The sequence below is a fragment of the Alosa pseudoharengus genome, unplaced genomic scaffold (genome assembly GCF_046254945.1).
Source record: "Alosa pseudoharengus isolate Yale_2024_CS ecotype anadromous, Long Island Sound unplaced genomic scaffold, YU_APseudo_1.1 YU_APseudo_1.1_scf_23, whole genome shotgun sequence".
Classification (NCBI taxonomy): Eukaryota; Metazoa; Chordata; class Actinopteri; order Clupeiformes; family Clupeidae; genus Alosa; species Alosa pseudoharengus.
Genome location: NW_027468685.1, coordinates 10386878 through 10399099, shown reverse-complemented (window position 1 = coordinate 10399099; position 12222 = coordinate 10386878). Strand labels below are relative to the sequence as shown.

The window sequence follows — 12222 nt, the reverse complement described above, 5'->3', positions numbered from 1 at the left end:
TATTGAGCTCGGTAAGGAAATGTGCTACTTTACTGTTTCACTAGGTCAGTTCTCCACTACCCAGAACATATGTGGTGATACATAATTCACAACCCAGTTTAGTAAGTAATCCACACTGAGGAATTAACAGCTGGCTCAGTCTGGGCCATTCAGAAAAAATGGAAACCGTCTACAGAGTGAAAATAAGGAAATTATTCAATGAGCGATTCAGATTTGCTGGCTAAAGTGACATCCAGTCTGCCTGCTTGTTGAATAAGATCACCCCAATTTGACCAATTTTGCCAAGATGCTTGTGTTTATAAAGGACACAGGTGTTTTAATAAGACCTCAAAAAGTGTGTGTGTGTGTGTAGATACTGTTTAAAGGTTTGGAAATGTCCTCTCCTTTTTGTATGTAGTAGTTTGAATGTATGGGACAAAGAAAGTGCTCACCAGGTCAATCCAACTTGGGGATGTGTCTAAGGAAATATTGGTAAAATGTTCTGCAGACTTTTTTGTTTCGAACGTTTTTGGTATGAAAACCTTACTTATTATGAATGTTGCAGTGCTGGCTGTAACACAAAAATGAAACCATGTTGTTTTTGGTTGGGATTTGTACTTCTGATTAGATTTTGCCTAAACACATTTATCACATAAAAGGAACAGATGGAATGATACAAGCCAGACTTACCCTCACACTGAAGACTATTTTTCACCTCTGCATTGACAGTTGGCTCTCCAACATATCTAAACACAAAAACAAGGTAATTTACTATACAAAAAAAGAGAGTTTCCTGCCTCCAATTGTACTCTTTGGTATAAGTATAATATGAAAGATGCCCGCACCTGTCAGTGTCAGAAAGTTTCTCTTTAGTGCTGTTGGCTGGCTTTGTGAAGTGAGTAGCCCTTTTTTCTATACTTAACTGGGTCTGGACTGGTTTTTGCTTTATCTCAGTCATCATGGACCCAAAGAGATCTGGGTCATCATCTATTACATCCAACACAATGGCATCCTGCTCATGCACTTGGATCTCATTCACTGTGTTGTCAGCTACAGCAGATGCTTCATGGCATGGTGAACATACGGGGTCCAGCATATCACACATAATATCACTGCCGTCAAGCGTGTCTCCATCAGCATCCTCAACCTCTTCATCATTTTCACTTTTGTCTCTCTGGCGGTCCTCTATAGAAAGGTCTTCCTCACTGGAGGTGGCAGACTGACTGTCAACAGCCAACCTACCTCCAATGCTCCATGACTCACTATAGGGAGGATCCTGGCTCTGAGCTGGAGACAGAGTTTCTTGTTCGGCTGGTATGAGCTTGTCGGGGACCCTTTTGAGCCACGGACACACTACGTTTTCTGACGCTAAAAATGTACGTGCCGATTTGGAAATTGTGAGGTCATAGTAACTTTGGTGGAATATTCCAGGCACGCAAGTTAACTGATTGCCCTGGGCAGCTGATGATTTCACCTCACTCTCTTCCAACAGAGATGGTACAACCACTTGTTCACTTCTTACCTGCCCTCTAACCATGTTCTCAATGTCCTCTCCATTTTGCCTTGATTCCGGAGAGGATACACATGGGTTCCTGGGAGATGCAGAGACCCCTGCAGGGGATTTGCATGACGGTGACATCGCACAAGGCGGTGGGTCATTGCGGTTAAATGGCCAGGTGATGTATGTGCGTGAGCAAAGGTAGCGATTTCTCCGGACAAATACCCGTGCCCTTTGGCAGGTATCGACCTCGCGTGGTAAAAAAAAAAGGTCATCGTTAGTTATGTGAAACACCTCATCAGTAATTTGTCTCTTTCTCTTTTTTGTAACATCCTCCTGTCCTGTGTTAGTGCTTTGTCTATCATTCGGCCATTTAATGGCCAAGTCAGCTCCAACTGCCAGTGACCCTGAGCCGCAGCTTAACACGCCGAGATTGTCGTGCGGTGACTGGCAGAAACTGCTTGTGCTGACGTTCCCATCTCCAAGAAGCTCCTGGCACATTAGCGCTAAGACTTGCTTCTTGAAGCAGTGCACACCGCTCCTCTGCCTGATGGTGAAAAGGGCCGGAGGGAGAGAGCAGGAAAAGTGACGTGAAACCTCAAATACTCGCCCTATGTCACACAGCTTTACCTTAGGATACCTCCTCAACCAGATCACCAGCTTTCTGGGCTTATGCTCGGAGTTACCAGACACCTGGTTGTCCTGCTCCTTCACACAAACACTTCTTACTTTGGGAACCCTGCGAGGGGCCAGCTTCCTTCTCACAGGTGGGGTGTACTTAATGACACCACACAAAGCACAGCAGACTTGTCTGGTAGCTCTTTGTTTGCGCGTCCTTCTCGTGTACCGTGGCAAGACCGATCTCATGGAAGTTGGGCACAGCCTTTTTTGCAGGGTCTCATTAGTATCTGTAAAAAGAGATACAATTTTAAAAGTTAAATTTGTAAAGTGTATTGAGACCATGTTGCATGGTGATACTGCACTATGATTGACTGAATACTGTCAATTTCTTGCATGACAGTGCCACAAATTATTATATTATACATTATACACTTAAGCCCCTAAAATTAAATAAAGTAACCGACGACGGAGACATATAAGGCTCAATCAGTGGTGTAGTCAAGTTAGCTGTAGTGGGTATACTGTGATCAACTCCAAATGTTAATACTTGTCTATTTTAAGTGGGTATACTGAGATGGTGATGCTTTTTAAGTGCATAGTCCTGCGTAACACGAAGACTGCACCACTGGGCTCAATGCAGGATGACATCGTTGCTCTTTACCCTTCCTTAATCATGGGTCCTGGGGTAGCTTCTACAACCACAAGAGTTGATAATGTCCCACAATTTTCCCTAGGACAGACCATGAGGCGTTCAGACCCCAAACACCCTTGACTTTCGGATGATACATTTGAGTAATATATAGCAATAACGTAATAATACTGAACTTTAAATCCATATAATTTAAGTTATTTTATTTCCGAAGTCATACTAGGTTCTTTTAGTGTTTAGTCCATAAAACCATGTGTTAGCTAATGTTACTCCAAAACACATTTACCTCCTAAAATCAAATGAAGCTAACGTTAGCTAGTTAGCATGTGGGCAGACCATGAAGTCTGGCCTTTTCATTAAGCTTGACTAATGTTGAAAATGTTTATTTGACTTACGCTTACCCAAGAGATAGCTTGACTGAAGTTGAATCCCTTCACCACCTTCTTGCTCAATTCTGTGTGATCTGCTTTGGAAATTTTCTTCAACACAGACACGTTCTCTACCCACTTCAATTTCTATGGTGCAGGTTTTCACCCCGCCATGCGCCTTCACAACGGTGACTATGGCGTCATCTCGCCCATTACGAAGTTTCACACGTGCCTCTTTATTTTCGCAAACTCCACGCCAGCGTGGAGTCTGATCGTTATATTTTCTTCGTCGAGTCTCAAGCGTCATTAATATAAAAGAGTTGTCCACGAAATTCGTGGGCCTGCCACTTGTCCTGCAAATGTTTCTGGCGCTGACTCTGCCTTGTTTACAAATCATAACGTTAACTTGTATGAGTCACTGGTAGGGAAGAGGAAGACTGCCGTGACACAATGAATAAGCCCCGTTATAGTATATTCGTTTTCCTACTAAATAAATTAACATTAGTGCCAGATGTAGGGTAGGCCTCCAGCACTAAACCCTAAATAAAGTAAGTTTCTAAGCCTAGAATGACCCCCTCAGTTTCCATCCAGTTTACACCCCAAGGTATGATTCGTGTATGATAGGAGGTAAAGAAACAACAAAAATGTCAATGCCCTCAGAGTTCCCTGAACTTTTTCAGGACCAGAGACTTTAATGACATATACACCACTGAAACCTTTTTAACTTGTGATCAAAACCACGAGTAAACATTCTTGACTCTGATCATCAAACATGTTTTATTTATTCATTTTTGGTTCTTTTATGGCCTGTGAAAAAGTCAGCAATAATAATAATGTTTTTTGCAATAACCACATGCAAACTGTCAATTTCATATTTTGTTTTAGAAAGTAGTTATAAAAATATTTCTAAGAAGCACAGATTGTATGAAGGTATATTGGGTGCAAAAGTGGCGAGCACATTTAACTGCAGATTTTGCATGTGCACACTAAAGTCGTAAATGTGTAACAGTAAAGTTGAAGTTGTACATATTTTTTTATATCTTGTTAACACAAAATAGGGGCTACGGGTTCACAAATCCTTTTTACAGGTACACAAATCCTTTTTACAGGTACACAAATCCTATCCTGTGAGTCACAACTTTCAAGAGTCACGCACTCGACACTTTTGCTCCAATCGTTGCAGCGCAGTAGGTGCGAAACACATTTGCACATCCGTGTTTCATAATCTGAGAACATGCACAACATTCGTGCATTTGTAAACCCAAATGTGAACTAATGCATCCGAAGTTGTGCATCTGTGAAATAATTTCTCATTAATACAATTCTACAGATCGCTTTGATTTTCTTGCACGACTACAAGTCAATTGATACAAGTGCTCGAATCTGCTTCTACGAGTGACGATACTTTTGCTCCTGGCTAGGTGATATAATAGGAGCAAAACGATTTGTATGTGTGCACGTCGAGCGAATCGATCGAGAAAACAAGGCGGCCGGATCTGGATCGCGCTCAGACTACCATTGCCTGCTCATAAGGTAAGTAACATGATAATAATATGAAGAAAGTTATCTTGTTTGTTGGTTTACATTATCATGACAGCTATGTTTAGCTTAGTTTACCTGCTTGCTAAATCCTCCAGTGCCAGATCAAGCTAGCTATCGCTAGATAAATAACTAGTTTAGAAGTACAGAAATATATGCCCGTCCAAAATCGTTAGGACACACAATCTGACACAATCGTTCTGCAATTTTCGAACAGCTACTTGTATCTTGCACGAAGACTATTGGATAGTGCAAGGCAAGTTAGCAATTGTTTGCTGTGCAGACATTATGAATAATAAGGTCGTAGAACTTAACACCGCACACCGCAACATTTTTTTCCTCGCTTTGTGCAAAGAAAAACTATAAATCGTGTGTCCTTCATTGATAAGGAAACATGCTGAGGTTACTTACTTTATGAGCAGGCAATGGTAGTCTGAGCGTGATCCAGGATCCAGATCCGGCCGCCTTGTTTTCTCGATCGATTGCTCGACGTGCACACATACAAATCTTTTTGCACCTATTATATCACCTAGCTAGGAGCAAAAGTCACTCGTCACTCGTAGAAGCAGATTCGAGCACTTGTATCAATTGACTTGTAGTCGTGCAAGAAAAGCAAAGCGATCTGTAGAATTGTATTAATGAGAAATTATTTCACAGATGCACAACTTCGGATGCATTAGTTCACATTTGGGTTTACAAATGCACGAATGTTGTGCATGTTCTCAGATTATGAAACACGGATGTGCAAATGTGTTTCGCACCTACTGCGCTGCAATGATTGGAGCAAAAGTGTCGAGTGCGTGACTCTTGAAAGTTGTGACTCACAGGATAGGATTTGTGTACCTGTAAAAAGGATTTGTGAACCCGTAGCCCCTATTTTGTGTTAACAAGATATAAAAAAATATGTACAACTTCAACTTTACTGTTACACATTTACGACTTTAGTGTGCACATGCAAAATCTGCAGTTAAATGTGCTCGCCACTTTTGCACCCAATATACCTTCATAAGATTGTCCCCAGGGCGTAACTAGCTTGTGTTTGAAAACACAACTGTAATAGTGGTGACGTCTAGTTCCCTGCAAATGTCCATTTCCTGAACCCACTCCCTGACTATCTCCAGACTATCCTGTCAAATAAAAGCTAAAACTGGCGTGGGCTTTTATGATGACGGATGGCACCGCTTTGTGTATAACCCACAACACCGATGGGGTTAATTTGGTTAGTACTTTTGGAACTTTCATTTACAAGATCGATGTTCTTGCTTTAATTCAGAAAGGATTCAGGAAGAGCTTAATGTACAATTTAAGTTTAATTTTACCAGTTGCACCCATGGAAATTGAAAGTGAACCGAGTGTCCAGACCAAGAAAACTCTTTTGGTGTCAGCCAGGCTAGGGGTCAGACACAATCAAAGGTAGCGCAGGGTTGTAGGTCTTCTACTTTTCTTATTATTCTAGACACCACCACCCCCACCACACAGACACAAATAAATTCTCCTTGAATCTGAACATCTCATTGCTGGCCTATTTTGGTGTCAAAGGTATGGAGTATCCTCCTTCTATCCCCAAGAGAAGTTTTAAGAGCTAAAAATACAATCTGATGTTAAGGGAGTGGAGTGTGAGACAGACAGATAGGTCAGATTGCAATGGCATGACTTTCCCCTGAATTTCCATGACTTTATAATGCATGGTACAATATACCAACCAATAATTTCAGAGCAGCCGCATAGTGTTCATTAATCTATTACTTTTTTAGAGCGGGAAATGAATAAATGAGCATTGAATAAACAAAGTTAGTTAAGGTAATAAACCAGACAGAGTATACACCAATTCTGCATGGAAATATTTTAATTAATGTATTTTGGCATGTAAACTTTTAAGTGCTACAACAAATTCCCTGATATTTCACGACTTTGGCCCCAAAAATATGAAATTCCCTGACTTTCCATGTCTGGAACAGACTTTCCAAAATTCCATGATATTCCATGACCCGTGGGAACCCTGCAATGGGGTCAGCATAGTGCTCACCGACACCTTTATGGATATGGAGGGAAGAGAACATCCTCGCTGCCCCCTACTGGACAACACAGTATACTCTCAGCCTTTACTGCTCAGAGTTCTGATAGCTTGAGTGCCATGGGACACCCATGTCATACATTGAAAAACATGCTCTGAAGTTTTAGGCTAAGGGGTCATACCTCAATATTGCCAAAAGATTTGGCCTTGTGACATTCTAAACCAAATATACCCGACTTTAATTCGGCCAGTCCCACAATATGCTGATCCAGTTGGGGGTGGGCTGGCAAAAGGCCTCCCTGAGGAACTGGACAAGATGCCGCGAGATTAGCCATTACTCGCTCTCTGCCATCAAAGAGTGAAAGGCCGGCCTGTATACCCTCCTCCACTGACAAAAGCAAGGATAGTGCATACAAGGATAGTATTCCCTGAAATGTCAAACTTCATACATTAACTTGAAATTGAATACTTGCAGACAGACAAATTTCTCTACAATTCTGCGACAATCCTTACCGGATGTCTAGTCAAATTTCAAGTTAAATGACAAAGAATAAAAATACAGATGCCATATTCTTCTTTTGTATAAACTTTCACTGGGTTTGGCACTTGGGCCTATATTGGCATCATTCCACATCTATTGACTGCTCTGTAAGTTCTGTAATTTTAGCTTCCACACTTTAAACTTGGTGAATGAAAACATATTGACAGGAGCAGATTATCACTTGATGCATTTTCTCCTTTTTCCACTACTGTGCATCATCTGCAACAAGAGACTAGCGAATTTAGTGAACACATGTAAAATTTCCTACATACTATATTCTCAGTTCTGAAGTTGAGCTTTTGAATGCGATTGGCTTTTGTCTTCGACAGGATGTACATATGGGAAAACCTCTTAAGTTCTCCTACAAAAAAAGCTACCATCTTTGTCCATATAAGGAGATCCGGTATCTTGCGGATAACTTGGGGATTGTAAATTATCACACCTGTTTGCAACTCTCGCAGGGACAAGAGTTCGGAGGTCTATGGGTTCTTGACATTCATTTTCTACAAGTTCTAAGAATTCCATAAATATGGAAATGTAAGACATTTTTGCATTTTCCATGCCAGCATACTGGATGAATGAATAAACCATTAAAAAAACCTTGTTTCCTGGAAATCCAAAATTAATATATTTAAGTTTTTTTTTTGGCTTTTTGCCTTTATTCAGATAGGGTGAGGAGTGAGAGGGACATGAAGTGTGTGGGAGAGAGACATGGGGTGGGATCGGGAAATGACTGCAGGTCGGATTCAAACCTGAATCTCCGTGGGCACTTGGACCCATATATGGTATGGGCGCTGTAACCCATAACTGATGACCAGTATACGATATTCGATTATATGTTTATCTATTATATATTTTTTAAAAGGTATGAGAATTCATTCAAGTCTGACAAATACCTCTATACAGGTATAGGTTAGAATAGAAAAACCGCACTCAAGTATATTCTCTTTACTTATTTATTAATGCCATGTCCACAGACGCGTTTCGGCCTAAGCCATCGTCAGCCCTCACACACTGACGATGGCTTAGGCCGAAACGCGTCTGTGGACATGGCATTAATAAAGAAGTTAAGAATATACTTGAGTGCGGTTTTTCTATTCTAAGTTGTCACTTTTTAACTCGCACCCGAAATTGTTGTGAGATTTGAAGTTGAGCGCGCCTGTTCTCACTACTATATACAGGTATAAACATATTGTCTGTATATACAAGTTTGCTGAAAACAAAAAAAGACACGAAAGCAGACAGTGAAACATTTAAGTTTTTTTTTTTTTATTAACGTTGGAAATGCTCACTGCTTCTTAGATGCAGCCTTTTGAAGCTTCCTGACTTCAACCTTGATGATCTTGTTCCTCTGCAAACACAAAAGAGCACAGATGTTAATGTGCATATCACAGAAAAAAAAACCAGAGTGCCTTAAAAAGTTCCAAAGAGAAAAACGGGACTGTCCATGGAGATAGATCAACTCAAATCAGTAATATATTTACTGTCTAGTCTAATTGTAATGCATTCAATGTACTTAGTGAACAGTTTGCATATGGCTTGCACACAAATTGAATTTGGAAGTGGTTACTAGTCTTATACCGGTCATTCACAATACGATTTGAGCGATTTCAGTCGATAACTAAATTTCAAATTGAAATCATGGGAGTTCTACAGGAGTTGCGGTTTCGTCAACTAGATCGTTTAGTGTAAGGTGCCAATCTTAGCGGTTTTAAGTCAGTCCGAGTCAGTCTTTTTCTAGTCTTGGTGTTATGACAATATCAAACAAGTCTTTGTCATGGCTCATGCAAATAGTGACATGAATATAAAAACAATAGTGACCTCTCCAACACCAAACAGGAAGGGGCAAAGTAGGCGACAGCTGTAGCCTATATAATTATTTGGCATTTTGTTTCTTATAAATTATTAGTCAGCTATTCCACGATGTGACATCCCTAACCGATAGAGTTGTTTTGTCACATGAAAATGCTGCAGAAACACAAACATATGACTTTTGTATTAGAAAGGCTATCGTTTCAGTTCTTGCTGATATCTAGTGCACAATGGGAAATAATTTAAAGGAATCTAATTGCGGTCTTGTAAATAGTGAGCCTGCAAGACCCCTAGTCATTGCAAAATCATAGCCTGACTTAAAAAATCTATGGCTTGTCTTTAGATGCGAGAGGGTCTGAGACTGTAGTCTTTCAAAAATCTTTTGAGGCAAATACAAATTTCAGGTCAACCATCCCTTAAATATAATGGATTGTATTGAACAGTTCAGTTGTACACACCATTTTCTTGGCCTTCATAACCTTGAAACGGTCGAAGTCGGTCATCTTGGCCCTCTGTTGAGAGACACATCAGCAAATAATCAGAAATACTTCCCCTCAGTCAACCCTGCACCATTACAACCTAAATCAGTATTCAAAGATAAGGAAATGTTAACATGCTAACAAACAATGTAAACATTTTAACACTTTGAAGGGGGAAGCTGGGAACTTTTAAGATTGAGCTAATTTGCACAACAAGCCGAAAATCAAGCAGTCTTTTCACAAATATGATGTACATTGCTGTGGGTAAGTCATGGGGTCATCTCTTGCCAGCAAGTTTGCTGATCAAAATGCCTGGTTTGACAAAGATGCATGGATGCAAGGGCAAAACAGAAAGCAACAGGAATTCATTTTAGAATCAGTCATAGCATAGTTAAAGCTGTTTACTTTAATAGCACAAGCCAACCTCCCAATGGTATTTATAATGACCTTTATATCCTAACACCCATAAACAGAGTGACATGACAACGGTGCAGCAGCACTCCAGTGAGGACTTCCTGTGTCTTGAGTGTTTTCCAACCAAACAAAGTAGTCAGTGGGATCATTACCTTTTGTCTGGCTTCAATCTTCTTGGCCCAGCTGCTCTCAGCCCACTTCTTGGCGACCTCTGCCTTTTCCCAGGCAGTCTTCACATGCTTCTGGCGAGCACTGAAACACAGAAGAAAAAAAACACCATAACACACTTGAGTACCAAACAGCCACACTGCATGTAGGATGGGCATATACAAACATAACTGATCAACAAGAAGATCCAACCCACAAAATATGAGCATACAATCAACGTTATTAAGAGCTGCACACATCTACTCCAAACAAAATGGATTGGAGGACTGTACAGTGCAACATATACATCACATGCACTACCAAAAAAAAACAATTTGTGCCACACATGATTTACCAGCATAGCACCAGTACAATACAGCTTTGTGTATGGAAATATGATGCATGCGATGGAGACGTGCTGCTTGCTTGTTTGCAGTGCGTAGCAGTAATAGTAGTAGTTGTAGTCTACACAATACAGCAGTGTTTCCCACAGAATTGAATTCTATTTGTGGTGGTAGGTTTGCAGAATTAACCTGAATGCAACAGTTTTTAACAAATTAGTGCAGTGTGGTTATAATTCTAACCAGATTTAAGCACAATTTAGTACAACCAGGAAAATCATTGTGTGGTGGTCAATGTTGATATTGTGGTGGGCCGCCACAAATAAGTCAATGTATGGGAAACACTGAAGCAGGTCCACTTGTGTGTAGAATCCACAAATCCAACTTCAAATCACACATTACCTTGCAAAAAGGACCTGTTCGGTACTAAACCGAAAGCCAAGTAGCTGACAAAATGCGGTATTTTCAACAGTTTAACTAGCACCGAGGGAAAGATATTCATATTGGTGGATACTTATGCAATCTGCACATTCAGACAACGCACTACAAAATTGGAATGCTAACAAACAAGATAAGTGATGTGCTGAGCCTGAAGTTAAAGTCTCTGCTGAAGTGCTTTCAAATTAGACAAGTAGAGCGAAAAGTTATCAAACACGTCTCCAGTGCACTTATTTTCCGTACTTCTGTTCAAGACGCTTACCTGTGTGCCACTTTGATGACATAGTCGGTAAGCTGCATACACTTGAAAGGCATGGACTGCCTCTTCACACCAGTGCATGGGCCATCCACAAGGGCCTGTCAAAGAGACAAAGGCAGTCACCATCACAACTCATATCTTAGGTCAACGCATTTTGACTCCAAGATTTCCTATTCAAATACTTAGCTTTACTTACCCTGTTCTGGTCAATGACATCCACGATAGCCACCAGTTTACCCTCATGGGGCCCGAAGGCAACGTAGGCGACGCGGCCGATCTCAACGTAGCGCTTGAACACCTGGAAGATACGGTGTTGAGTCAGAAATTATGGCAAGCAAATGGAAACACTTGCCATTGTCTAACGTAACACTGAATGATTGTTGTCAAGTTGAGTCCTCTCGCAAACTTACATGATAACGTTCGTGAGTGGAATTATATTTTTACCATCTCACAATAACATCAACGCAATGTTGGATCGATGCACACAGGACCCATGATTCTCTCCACTGAGTTAGATAAAAACTTTGAGCTACACAGATCTTTCCATCAAGCACATAAATTAATTAAGTAACTTCAGCAGGGAGTAAAAACTTAAGAATATCCTGTTCCACGTTAGCTTAAGTCGACGTTAGGTGAACGTCTGTAGTTGGCTAATGCTAACATCGACCACTTCAATAGGACTGCCTTAATTCTCAACATTGTCATGAGTGATATATCCATAACTGATCTTGATCCGTTTCTAAAGCCCTTTTAACTAAGTTCATACACCCAAATCTGCCCAAACAAGACGCCGCATAGCTCAACAAAGTGGCTAGCAAACTAGCTACGTCAATGGCTAGCTGGCTACACGACCACGTTTTGGAGAGCATACAGTACTTCCAACAACTTCCAAGAAATACACTAATTATTTGGCTATTTTAGCACCAGTTGTAAAATTTCACCGGTTCATGAACACATATATTAACTGTATAGTGTGTAGAAGAGCAATAACACATTACAGTTCACATTAAACAACATAAGTTTTCGCCGTAAAATGTCGAATGCCTACCATGTCTGCAGTCCGAGATCAGAAAGAAAGAACCCACTTCCGTTCAGCCCAGATACTCCTTCCGCCTTAAAAGGG

At 40.7% G+C, this 12222-nt stretch overlaps 1 protein-coding gene across 1 annotated transcript; it reads right to left on the bottom strand.

The window, feature by feature from the left end:
• Positions 1–8457: 8457 nt before the first annotated feature.
• On the bottom strand, positions 8458–12222 carry rpl14 (ribosomal protein L14). Its single transcript, XM_076301392.1, has 6 exons — positions 12148–12222; positions 11296–11397; positions 11103–11197; positions 10067–10166; positions 9480–9533; positions 8458–8560 (listed from the first exon to the last, which is right to left on the bottom strand). Exons 1-6 carry the CDS (start codon positions 12148–12150, stop codon positions 8498–8500), a joined length of 417 nt encoding a protein of 138 aa, XP_076157507.1. The 5' UTR covers positions 12151–12222; the 3' UTR covers positions 8458–8497.